The following is a 12,083-nucleotide window of genomic DNA, read 5'->3' on the forward strand; positions in this document are numbered from 1 at the left end:
GGGGGACTGGCAGGGCTGTGCACCCACAGCTCTGCCACCACCATGTGCACGCATGGGGTGCTCTGCGTGGTCCCCGTTGAGTCCTGTGTTGCATGGGGGTGCCCTGTGCCATGCAGAGCATCCCCATATTGCACAGGGGTGCCCACTGTGCCACCACGTGGAAGCCAGTGAGTCGGGGGGGAAGGTTGGGGGGGGTTGTATGGTGCAGCCAGGTTTAATTAATTCACAGGTTGTGCTCGGTGGCACAGAAGAGGAGAGGGCAAACTTTCAGGGGGCTGATGTTGCAGCGCATTTTCTTTTGCAAAATTATTCCCAGCGGTAAGACAAACCACGCAGCGCTGCAGGGCATGATGGCACGGCCTTGCCCCAACGTGAGACCCCCAGGCTGAGACCCCCCACCCGTGGGCAGCCACAGGGCTCACCCTGATGGCACCAGTGATTTTCCTGGTTGCCACAGCTCGCGACACCCAGGAGGGTGTGTGGGCTCAGCTGGGGCTCACAGGGCAGCATCGGCCCTTCGGTATCCCCTAACTGGGGCCGTGGTTGGGCAGCGCTGCTGGTACGTGCTCCAGACCCTGGAACTGGGAGGGGGAAGGCAGATGTCCGCAGCCGGCCTGTGTACCAGGAGCTGCAGGACCCTTGAGAGGTGACATGGTGGCCCAAGCTCACCCCGGCACGTGACCTCCAGGAGGTGCTGGGGGCTTCTGAAGCCACGGCCACCACCTTCTCCCCACGCCAGCCCTCCTGCCTGCTCCCATGCGTGCCCCAACCCAGGGCTAAGTGGTATTTAATGCCCAGCCCAGGTATTTAGAGCCCAGCCCAGGTATTTGGTGCCTGTCCCCAGGGGTTGGTGCCTGTCCCCAGGGCTCGGTGAATGTCCCCAGGGCTTGGTGACTTCCTCAGGGGTCGATGACTTCCCCAGGGGTCGGCACCTTCCCCAGGGGACCGGTGCGCCGCTGAGGGGCTGCAGCCTGCCTTGCTCCTTGCTCCGGTCCTGCTGCACCGGATCCCTGCCCGGTACAGCCGGGGGTCCCCTCCCGGAGCCGCGGGGGGTCCCGGCGCGGTGCAGCGGGGGCGGCGGGTCCCGGCGGCGGCGGTGCGGGGCGGGGAGGCGGCGGCGGGGCGGGACGCGGCGGCGGGTCCGCCTCCATCCCCTCCCTTCCTCCGTCCCCTGCCCGGTAGCAGGTCTGGGCACGGTTCGCTGGAGCAACTTGGCGGTTCGTCCCTTTCCTCCCTCTCCCCAGGCCAGCGCGGCCATGGCGGGCGCGGGCGGGCGGCCCCGCCGCTCCTAAGAGCCGCCGCAGCCCGGGAGCCGCCGCCGCCGCCGGGATGAGCGCCCTCGCCTTCGACGAGGCGGCCCTGGAGGGGCTGGCCCCGTCCCTCGGCCTCTCCGGGGCCAGCGACATCGACACGGCCCTGCTCAGCGACATCGACGGTGCGTCCCGACCCGGGCAGCGGCGAGCGGGACCGGGCTCGGTGCACGGCCGGGACCGGGATAGGGACATAACCGGGGCTCGGTGCATGGCCGGGACCGGGCTGGGGACATAACCGGGGCTCGGTGCGTGGTCGTGGGGGCTGGGGTCGGCGCGCTACCGGGACGCGGTGCATGGCCGGGACCGGGCTCGGTGCATGGCCGGGGCTGGGGAGACCAGTGCTCGGTGCACGGTCAGGGAGCCGGCGACCGGGACACGACCGCGGGCGGCAGCGGGCTCGGTGCACAACCGGGGCTCGGTATATGGCCGGCGGGAGCGGGTTTGGTGCATAACCGGGACTCGGTGCGCAACCGGGCTCGGTGCACGGCCGGCGCACCGGGACACAGCCGGAGGGACACCGGGCTCGGTGCCGGGCCCGGCGTGGGGGAACACACCGAGCCGCTCCGGAGCGCGGTGTCGGTGCAGGGCCGGGCGGTTCGGGCTGGCTCCGTTACCGGGGGCCGGTTCATGGCGGGGGGGTTCGGGGAGGAGTCCCGGAGGGGAGGTGGGGGGAGCAGGACACCGGTCCCCCCGGGCTGGAGGTGCCGGTGCCGGGACAGCCCCGACGGGGCCCCCGCCGGCGGCAGCATCGTGTCGTCTCTTGCCCCACCCCCTTAGTGACGTCACCGGCGGGGTTACTCCCGGTCATTCCCTCCAGGACGCCTGGATTCCCCGAGCCACCCAACCGGGAATGGCGGGGGGGTGGGGGGAAGGCTCTACACCGGCCCCGGGGCTGAGCGGAGCGTCTCTGGGGGTGGGACCCGCCAGCACCCGCCTCCCCGCCGAGCTGGGGGTCCGTGGGGTGGGGATGCCGCCGAGGGGACCCGCTCCCCACCACCATGGCACCGAGGTCGTACCGGTGCTGGGTGCAGCATTACCATGGCTTTAGCCAAAAATTGGGTTTCCTGGCCCTTGGCCAGGGGTGAGGGTGTCCCCCCGTGGGGTTTTGCCACGCTCCTTTGCATCACGGCCATCCGGGCCACCTTGTGCCCCATGGTTCTCCCCCACGGCCTGACACTCCATGAGCTGTGGGTTTGCCACCGGTCCCTGGGTTGTCCCTCGTCTCTCTGCCCATCCGGGGGGGTGACTGTGGGATGCACATCCAGGGATGTGGGTGCCAGGACCTGCCAGGACCTACAGCCGTGTGGCTCTGCCCCACGGACTCCCATGGCCCAAATCGGCAGACTGGGGGCAGCCGTGGCACTGTCGGGTGCCCGTGTCGTGCTGATGGCGTGGGTGGCAGCAGGTGCCACCAGATAGAAATATCTGGTGGGTGCAGGCAGCTGGAAGAGCCATGCCCACCCCTGGGGCTGGGCAGCAGGGAGGGGGGGCCAGGAGGGAGCACCCTCTCTCTGCACCGCCAGATTTTGCTCTCTTGCCCCTGGACCACGGGGAAGCCTTGGGGGTCTCTTGAGCAGGTGGGGTGGAGGTTTGGAGCCCCCCCTGGGAGGAAACCCACCTGCGCAGAGAGGGGAGACGAGGGCTGGATGTCTTCAGGGGGAGAATGGGACTGTGTAAAGACCTGGGTCCTTACGGGGTTTCTCCTCTGGGCTGCGTGAGGAGCGTCGTGTCCGGCTGGATGGATGTGGGGCTGGACATGGGGGACGAGGGGGCACCAGGCGAAGGGGTTAACGGCAGCTGACCCCGAGTAACCGCTGGCGGGTTACAGCAGGGTGCCCGGGAGTAACCGGCTGCCGGGCTCACCTTGGCTCGGCCGCGGGGCTGTCTGGGGGCGGCGGGCGGCGATTGGCGGAGTCGCATCACCCCATCGCCGGCCTCGCTCCAGGCCTGGCGCGGGCAGCGGCGGGGAGGGCGGTGGGGAGGAGGCGAGAACATGGCTTTAAAATATCCCAGTGCCTCCTCGCTGCCTGGCACTGGGACATCCCGGGGCACCCCCGAGTGGGGCAGACCCTCGAGGCTGTGTAACCCCGAGCTTGCCCAGCTGCCCTCCCGGGGGGTGCCGTGGGCAGGCACGCCTGGCACCGGGGTCTGGGACATCCCGGGTGTGCCACCCCTCTTGTCCCAGCCCGAGCACCCCCTCCCCTTGATACAGGGGCTGCTTTGGGGGCTGTTGGGGTTTCCAGCACAGGATAACTGAAGGAGCTGGCACGAGCCAGTCTCTACCCGCCTTGAGCTCACAAACAGGCTGAGATCCAGTCTGCCACCGGTCTGGAGACCTCTGAGTGCTGGTGGTGAGGCTCTGGCAACCCTAGTTGCAAGCGCCGTGCCTCAGTTTCCCCACTTGCAGGGTGGCCGGAGGCTGCGAAGAGGAGGGCACAGCAGATTCCTGGGCTCTCGGGAAATTTCACTCCTGGGTTATGGATATGATCCCAAAGTGCTGAACTGTGGGGTGGGCGGCGTGGGGCCAGCCGAGGGACCCCTGGGGCTTCGGGGACGCCTTGGGAGATGCGGGACATCCACTGATGGGATGGGGCTGGGACAGCCACTGATGGCACAGGGCGGGGGGCTGTTTTGCAGACATGCTCCAGCTGATCAACACGACGGACAATGACTTCTCGGGGCTGTTTGACTCGCCGTTCGGTGCCCCCGACAGCGCTGTGCCCCCGGGGCTCCCCCCTAACCCGGGCACCCTCGGCACCTACCTGGGGCCCAGCAAGACTCCCCCCACCGCCCCCACCGGCAGCAGCTACCCAGGGCCTCCCGGGATGGCGGCCTTCACCTCGCAGCCCCCAGCCCCGCTCCTGCCAGCGCCAGCCCCGGGTGTCAAGGAGGAGCTGGCGGCCGTGCCCAGCAGCCAGCCCCAGCCCGGCGTGATGCTGGCCCCCAGCTTCGTTCCTGCGTCCCCTGGCCAGTTCAGCCCCCAGCCCTTGGTGGGCTACCAGAACCAGCACAGCTTCTCCGGTAAGGATTTGGGGGTGCAGGAGGGGGTCAGGGCTCCCTGAGTGGGGGTTTGTTGCAGAGGGGTTCTTGCTGGAGCCGGGGGATGCATCCCTGTGGGATGGGGCTGCCCGGGGTGGGCTGGTGCTGGGGGGTCCGGTAACGCTGTCCTCTGCTCCATGCCCAGCCGTGCAGCCCGGGGGTGCAGGGCAGGCCCTGCCCAGCCCCCTGCCCACCCCGCAGCCAGGCCAGCCCGTGGCACTGCCTGGCCCCGTGCAGAGCGTGGCACCCCAGCAGCTCCTGGCCCCCGCTGCCCCCGCCAACCAGCCCGTCTCACCCCAGATCCAACCAGTGCCGGTAAGCCCAGGGTCAGGGGAGGGGGGCGTCCCACTGCCCCCAGCCCCCTGACTCCCCCCTGCCCTCCAGGTCCTGCTGCAGCCCCATTTTATCAAGGCTGACTCCCTGCTGCTGACAGCCGTCAAGACGGATGCTGGCAGTGCCAAGACCTCCAGCATCGCCTCCCTGGCCACCAGTGCCAGCGGCTCTGCCACCCCGCTGCAGGTGCCGGTAGGTCCCCCCGCCAAGGAGCTCTGGGGTGGAGGGATGCTCAGGGACCCCCACTGATGCCACCCGGCATCCCCACAGGCACTGGTGAGTGGAGGGACCATCCTGGCAACGGTGCCGCTGGTGGTGGATGCTGAGAAGCTGCCCATCAACCGGCTGGCACCCAGCGGGAAGCCGGCGCTGGTGCAGAACAGGGGGGAGAAGCGTACGGCACACAACGCCATCGAGAAACGCTACCGCTCCTCCATCAATGACAAGATTGTGGAGCTCAAGGACCTGGTGGTGGGCACCGAGGCCAAGGTGGGAGCCTGGGGGTGGTGAGGATGGGGCAGGCAAGGTTGGGGGGGGCTTTGCCTGGCATTTGGGCTGAGCCATCCCTGCCCACCGGCAGCTCAACAAGTCAGCGATCCTGAGGAAGGCGATCGAATACATCCGCTTCCTGCAGCAGAGCAACCAGAAGCTGAAGCAGGAGAACCTCAGCCTGAAGATGGCCATGCAGAAGAACCGTGAGTAGAAGGGCAGGTCTCAAGGGGGTGTCAGCCCCAGTGCTGCCGTACCCCCCAGTGCCCCTCAGCCCACTCTGCTCCCCTCAGAGTCACTGAAGGACCTGGTGGCCTCCTGCAGCGGGGGGACCAAGGCGGAGGCCCCCATGGAGGTGGTGAAGGCGGAGGTGATGGAGATGCTGACGCCGCCGCCCTCAGACGTGGGCTCGCCGTCCCACAGCAGCCCGCTCTCGCTCAGCGGGGGCAGCAGCAACAGCAGCAGCGACTCGGAGCCTGACAGCCCCCTCTGCGACCATGGCAAGGTGTGTGGGGGGTGCTGTAGGGGGGAATCCCCCAGCGTCAAGTGGGGCACCATCACGCTGGGGGTGCCAAAAGCAAAGCGCGCCAGATGCCGGCATGGGGAAAGGAGCCGAGAGCCCTGGTCTGGCTCTCTGAGGCAGCTCCTCACCTGATTTGGGGCTGGAGAGAGAGGTGCAGGGGCATTCTGGGGTGCAGTTTTCTGCTGCACCCATGCCCTATGCTCTATACCCCAAAATGTGCTCTGTCTCCCATCCTTGTACCCTGCACTCCATGCCCTATATCCCATACCTGTGCCTCATCACCATGCCCTGTGCCCCATGCCCGCACCCAAGCCCATGCCCTATAGCCCGTCACTGTGCCCCATCACCGTGCCCTGTGTACTGTATCCCGTGCCCTGTATCCCATGCCTGTTCCCCATCACCATGATCACAGCAGCTCTGCCCGTGCAGGTGAAGCAGGAGCGCCCGCCGCCCTCGCCCAGCAGTCAGGGCATGCTGGACCGTTCCCGCATGGCCCTCTGCGCTTTCGTCTTCCTCTGCCTCTCCTTCAACCCCCTGGCCTCCCTCCTCCGGGGCTCCAGTGCCCCGGCCCCAGTGGGGAACCCGGACACCGCTGGCCCCCGCAGGAGCATCATGGCTGAGTCTGGCACCATGGGTAAGTTCTGGCATGGGGTAGGAGCTCGGGGTGAAGGACATTGGGATGGAGGCTGTCAGGGTGGTGGTTGTTGGTGTGGGTACAGGGTGGAGGCCACTGGGATGGAGACTGTTGGGATCAGTGTGGAGTGGAGGCTGTCAGGGTGGGCATGGGGCAAAGGCCATTGGGATGGAGGCTGTTGGAGCGGGCATGGGCTAGAGGTGGTCAAGGTGAAGACCATCGGGGTGCAGGATGTTGGGGTGGGTGTGTGTTAGGAGCCACCCAGGTGGAGGCTGTTGGGGTGGGCATGGGGTGAAGTCTGTCGCAAGGGAGGCTGTTGGGGTGGAGACATCAGAGTGGAGGTGGTCATGATGGGCATGGAGTGAAGGCCATCAGGAGGAGGTCTCAGGGCAGGCCCAAGATGGGAGATGATCGGGGTGGAGGATGCTGGGGTGGACACCATTGGAGTGGCGGTTTTGGGGTAGGTACGGGGTGAAGGCCACCGGGATGGGAGACCCTGGGGTGGGCGCAGGTGACACTGAGCCCCCCTCCCCGCACAGAGGAGCTGTGGGGATGGTCGCAGTGGCTGTGGCCCACACTGGCCTTCTGGGCGCTGAACACGGCGCTGGTGCTGGGGGCGGTGGTGCGGCTCTTCGTCTGCGGGGAGCCCGTCACCCGCCCCCACTCCGAGCCCTCCGTCCTCTTCTGGCGGCACCGCCGGCAGGCTGACCTTGACCTCGACCGGGTAAGCCCCACCCTCCCTTGCCACACCCTGCATGATGTCATCTGCCCCACCCACCCTCACCACGCCCCCCCCTTGCCCCCACCTGTCCTCTGTCCCAGCACCTGTGCTCTGGGTTAGCCCCGCCCATTTCACAGTGCCCGCCCCTTCTAGTGCCATTAGCTCCGCCCACCTGCCCCGATCCTGAAACCCAGGCACCATGAGTAGCCCCGCCCACCTCCCCCAGCCCCACCCACCACTTCCACCTGGGCTAGCCCCGCCCATCAATGGCACCTGGCCCCGCCCCTACACCTCTGCCACTCGGTGTAGCCCTGCCCATCTGCCTGCCTCCCCTGCAGTTAGCCCCCCACACCCTGACCCCGCCCCCTCTGCCTGGCCCCGCCCCCATCTGCCTGTCTCCCCTGCAGTTAGCCCCCCTGGCCCCGCCCCCTCTGCATGGCCCTGCCCCCTCTGCCTGGCCCCGCCCCCCCACGCTGACCCACCCTCCCCGGGGGGCGCAGGGGGACTTTGCCCAGGGAGCCCAGCACCTGCGGACGGCACTGGGGGCACTGGGACGGCCGCTGCCCGCCTCCCACGGGGACCTGGCCTGCAGCCTGCTCTGGAGCCTCCTGCGCCACCTGCTCCAGCGCCTCTGGGTGGGCCGCTGGCTGGCCGCCCGCGCCGGGGGGCTGCGCCCCGACCCCCCGCCCCCTGCCCACGTCCGTCAGAGCGCCCGCGACGCCGCCATGACCTACCACCGCCTGCACCAGCTCCACCTCGCCGGTATGGCCCCATGTGGCAGGTGGGAGGGCTCAGGGGTGGGACCTCCTTCGTCCCAAGTCCCCCCTGAGCCCCCCATCCCTGTCCCCACAGGGAAGCAGGCTGGGGGGCACCTGCTGGCCATCAACCTGGCGCTGAGCGCCGTCAACCTGGCCGAGTGCGCCGGTGACGCCGTCTCCGTGGCCGCCCTGGCCGAGATCTACGTGGCGGCTGCCCTGCGGGTCAAGGCCAGCCTGCACCGCTGCTTCCACTTCTTGGCTGTGAGTGTGGGGCAGTCCCCTCCATGGTGGGGCAGGGGGGGAAGGTATATGTGTCCCCTAGGACAATCTTGGGTCCCCTCCTGACCCTCCCCGCTCTCCACGCAGCGCCCCTTCCTCTGCAGCGCCCGGCGCGTGGCCCTGTCCCACGGTGGGGCCGTGCCCCCCGCCATGCAGTGGCTCTGCCACCCCTTGGGCCACCGCTTCTTCGTTGATGGCGACTGGGCCGTCAAGGGTGTCCCGAGAGAGACCATCTACAGCTCCGCCGGCAACCCAGGTAACCCCCCCTGCCCGGTGCCCCCAGCCCCTCGTTTCGGGGGGAACTCACCATGCCTCTGTCACCGGCTCACCACCCCTCTGTGCCGCAGTGGACCCACTGGCGCAGGTGACCCAGCTCTTCCGTGAGCACCTTCTGGAGAAGGCTCTTTGCTGCGTGGCCATGCCCGAGCCCGGCCGCCCCGCTGCCCAGGGAGAGGGGTAAGTGCCGGGGTGGGCGCCCCGCTCCCTCCGCTTGGCGTGGGGCCGGCCCCGCTCACGGTCCCTCTCCCGGCAGGCGCTTTTCCAATGCCTTGGAGTACCTCCAGCTCCTCAATGGCTGCTCTGACGCCAGCGGTGTGCCCGGCCCCGCGCCCTCCATCAGCTCTGGCTTGGCAGCCGTCACAGGTGAGGCCGGCGTGTCCTCCCCTTGGGGACATTTCGTGTGTGGGGACCGCGAGGCTGGTGGACACCCTACTCCCGTGTCCCCTCCCGCCCTGCAGGCACCGACCCCGTGTCCAAGTGGTGGGCGGCCATCATTGGCACAGTTATTCACTGGCTGCAGGGAGACGAGGAGGGGGCCGAGCGCCTCTACCCGCTGGTGGAGACCATGCCCCGAGCGCTGCAGAGCTCCGAGTGAGTGCTGGGGACATCGGGGATGGGGGGACACACCAGGACGGGGCGGGGGTTGACAGCTCATCCCATGCCTCCCCTTCTTTTTTGGGTTCACACAGCCCTTGCAAAAGTGCTGAGAGCACTGCGGCTGTGCTGCCCTGTGTCCGCTGAGGGGAGGGGGGGGCACGGCTGTGCAGTGACTGTGTTCCCCCCCCCCAAAACCCCTGCAGGAAGCCCCTGCCCCGCGCCGCCCTGCACTCCTTCAGGGCCGTCCGCGCCATGCTGAGCAAGCAGGATGGGAGCCAGGCCAGCCTGAGCCACTGCGAGAAGGCCAGCGGCTGCCTGCGGGAGAGCCTGGAGCTCGGCACCCCCCCCAAGGGCGCCATCGACAAGGTGAGCCGGGGGGTGGTGGGGGCGAGGTGACCACCCAAGCCTGGGGGGAGCCCCCGGCCCTGGCGGGAGGTGCCCCCGGCCCTCGCGGGGGTGCATTGTAGTTGCATTGCATGTGTCAGACTGGGAGTGCAATGCCCCTGCCGTGCAGCCCGGCGGGGGTCCCGCGCAGCAACGCCTGCCCCCAGGGACCTCCTCGGCCCCCCCATACCCCATCCGTCTATCCGTCCGTGCCCCTCACTCACCCAGCTCCCCTTGCCCCCCCCCCCCCTCCCCACACTAGGCAGTCCAGCTCCTGCTGTGTGACCTGCTCCTCGTCACCCGCACCAACCTGTGGCAGCAGCAGATGAGCGCCAGCCAGCAGCGCAGCTGCCTCTACCAGGCGTCCGCCCTCGAGCTCCGCGGCTTCCAGCAGGACCTCAGCAGCCTGCGGCGCCTGGCCCAGACCCTCCGCCCCGCCATGCGCCGGGTGAGCCCCCCCACTGCTCATCCCAATGAGTCCCCCTTGTCCCCTGCGCCCAGCCGTGCTCGCTGTGTCATCCCCTCCCTGCATCTCCAGGTGTTCCTGCACGAAGCCACCGCCAGGCTCATGGCCCGCGCCAGCCCCACGCGCACCCACCAGCTGCTGGACCGCAGCCTGCGGAGGAGAGGGGTGCAGGGCAGCAAAACAGGTGGGACACGGGGTGGGAGAACCCCCCCCCATCCCCACCTGCAGCACCCCAGCAGCGTTGGGTGGTGGGGTGCAGGTCCACGCTTTGCTGGTGGCACCTGCTCTGGGGTGGGCGAATGGCCCCGTCACCATGCCGGAGCACCCGAGGGAGGGGCGGTGGCTTCTCGGGGCACCCTTGGGGCTGACATCTGCTCTCCTCGCTCGTGCAGCCGGTGAACCGGAGAGCCACCCGACGCCGCGGGAGCACGCCGAAGCCCTGCTGCTGGCCTGCTGCTACCTCCCGCCCAGCTTCCTCTCGGGACCGGGCCAGCGCGTGGGCATGCTGGCCGAGGCCGCCCGCACGCTGGAGAAGCTGGGTGACAAACGGACGCTGCACGACTGCCAGCAGATGATCATCAAGCTGGGCAGCGGCACCACCGTCACATCTGGCTAACTGAGAAGTGGGGAGGTGGTGGTGGTGGTGGTGGTGGTGGTGCTGCTGGTGGGACACACTGCCAGCCCCCCCTGCCAGCCCCCCCTGCCAGCCCCCCACCCCCGTGGGTCCGGGACGTGGGGAAGGGGGGGGTGACTGGGGGTGGTGGGGAGGCTCGTGCCTCAGTTTCCCCCCCAGGGACGGGAGCCCCTTCTGCGGGACGGTGTTTGGGAGCAGGTTTTAAGGTGATGGGGTGGGTGGGAAGGGGCAGGGTGATGTCCGGTGTCACCGGCGACGGGTGTGGAGGTTCCCGGCGTGGGACAGCCACGCGTGGGGCATCCCGGGTGGCCTCGGCCACCTCCGTGGCTCTGTCCCTCTCCCCTGCCCGCTTGGGTGATGGGGCGTGGGGACCTCTAGTGACACTGTCGCAGTATTGCATGGCACTGGGCTGCTTGGCCAGCCTGGCCCCAGTGCCACCTGTACCCCCAGTGCCCTGGCACAGGGTGGGGGCCCGTCCTCGCCCCCTTCTCCTGGTGTCCCTGTCCACTTCTGCCCCGTGGGTTCCGCTGCCCCGGTGGGGGCTTGGGGTGCCCCGGCTTTGCCCCCATTATGGGGGGGAGGAGGTTTGGCCCTATGGTGATGGCTAAGGGACCCCTCCCCAGCCATGCCCACGGCAGGTAAGAGAGGACCCCCCCCCTCACCCAGCCTCTCCCGCCCCACTCCACCCCCCCCCCCCCTCCCCCCTCAGCACTGACCAGTTCTCCCAGTTAGGAGCTGCCACCACCCCCGGGCACGGCTGGGCCTGAGCGCTTTCGGAGAAGGGATGTCATGGGGCTCCTGGGGGGGCTGGTGGGTGCCCCTGTCCCCTTGCTTCACCCCTTTTGTACATAGTCCCCCCACACACCTCTGCCCCAGCCCCCCCCCTTCCCCCCTTGCCTTTTTAAACGGTATTTTCATAGCTGGAGAGTTTTGTACAGACAATTAAAGCTGATTATTTATACCGGTGTGTGCTGGACTGGGATGGGGGGTGGGAACAGAGACCGAACGTTGTGGGGGTCACACAGAGCCTGGCTGGGGCAAGGGACACCCCCCCCTCCCGCGTGGGTATCCCCTTTGGCTGGGCATCCCCGGCTGTGGGTCCTGCCTTGTCCCTGCAGGCTGCATGGGATCAGGGACACACACACACACACACACAAGGGTGGCAGGGATGGGGACACTGGGTGCCAAGGGACCCCAAAACACCCTCCTTACCCCAAGATATGCCGGGGGTGCTTCCCCCCCCCCCATACCCCAGCCCCACTGCAGTATCCCCTCCCAGTCCAGTCCTACAAGCGACACTCTTGGTGCAGGTGGCACCAGGGGACAAAGGGCCAGCCAGGGGCTGGCAGGGACTGGGGTGACCCCAGGCAGCCCCCCCCTCCCGGGAGAAAGAGAGGCCACGAGCAGGGCGCCACGTACTTCCAAAACAATCGTTGTATCTTTATTGACGCTCTGAATGCAATGACCTGTTTTTTACTCTTAAGGAAAATAAACATCTTTTAGAAACAGCTTGTTACACACAATCTTCAGTGTGAAGCAATATACTAATAAGAACACTAGTCTTAACATTTACAGTCTTCATATATATTATATATATGTATATGTATACATATATATACACTATATAATGAGGC

The 12,083-nt window shown here is 67.8% G+C and overlaps 1 protein-coding gene across 1 annotated transcript; it reads left to right on the top strand.

The window, feature by feature from the left end:
• The first annotated feature begins 1,185 nt into the window (after positions 1–1,185).
• Positions 1,186–10,456, top strand: SREBF1 (sterol regulatory element binding transcription factor 1). Its single transcript, XM_082490381.1, has 19 exons — positions 1,186–1,435; positions 3,951–4,334; positions 4,498–4,667; positions 4,737–4,877; positions 4,956–5,174; positions 5,266–5,380; positions 5,468–5,679; positions 6,127–6,331; positions 6,871–7,055; positions 7,553–7,814; positions 7,905–8,071; positions 8,177–8,345; positions 8,437–8,545; positions 8,622–8,731; positions 8,827–8,959; positions 9,169–9,331; positions 9,612–9,797; positions 9,888–9,999; positions 10,208–10,456. The coding sequence occupies exons 1-19, from the start codon at positions 1,330–1,332 to the stop codon at positions 10,429–10,431; spliced, it is 3,372 nt and encodes a 1,123-aa protein (XP_082346507.1). The 5' UTR covers positions 1,186–1,329; the 3' UTR covers positions 10,432–10,456.
• The last annotated feature ends 1,627 nt before the right edge of the window (positions 10,457–12,083 follow it).

This window comes from Vanellus vanellus, assembly GCF_965231255.1.
Source record: "Vanellus vanellus genome assembly, chromosome: 14".
Lineage (NCBI taxonomy): Eukaryota > Metazoa > Chordata > Aves > Charadriiformes > Charadriidae > Vanellus > Vanellus vanellus.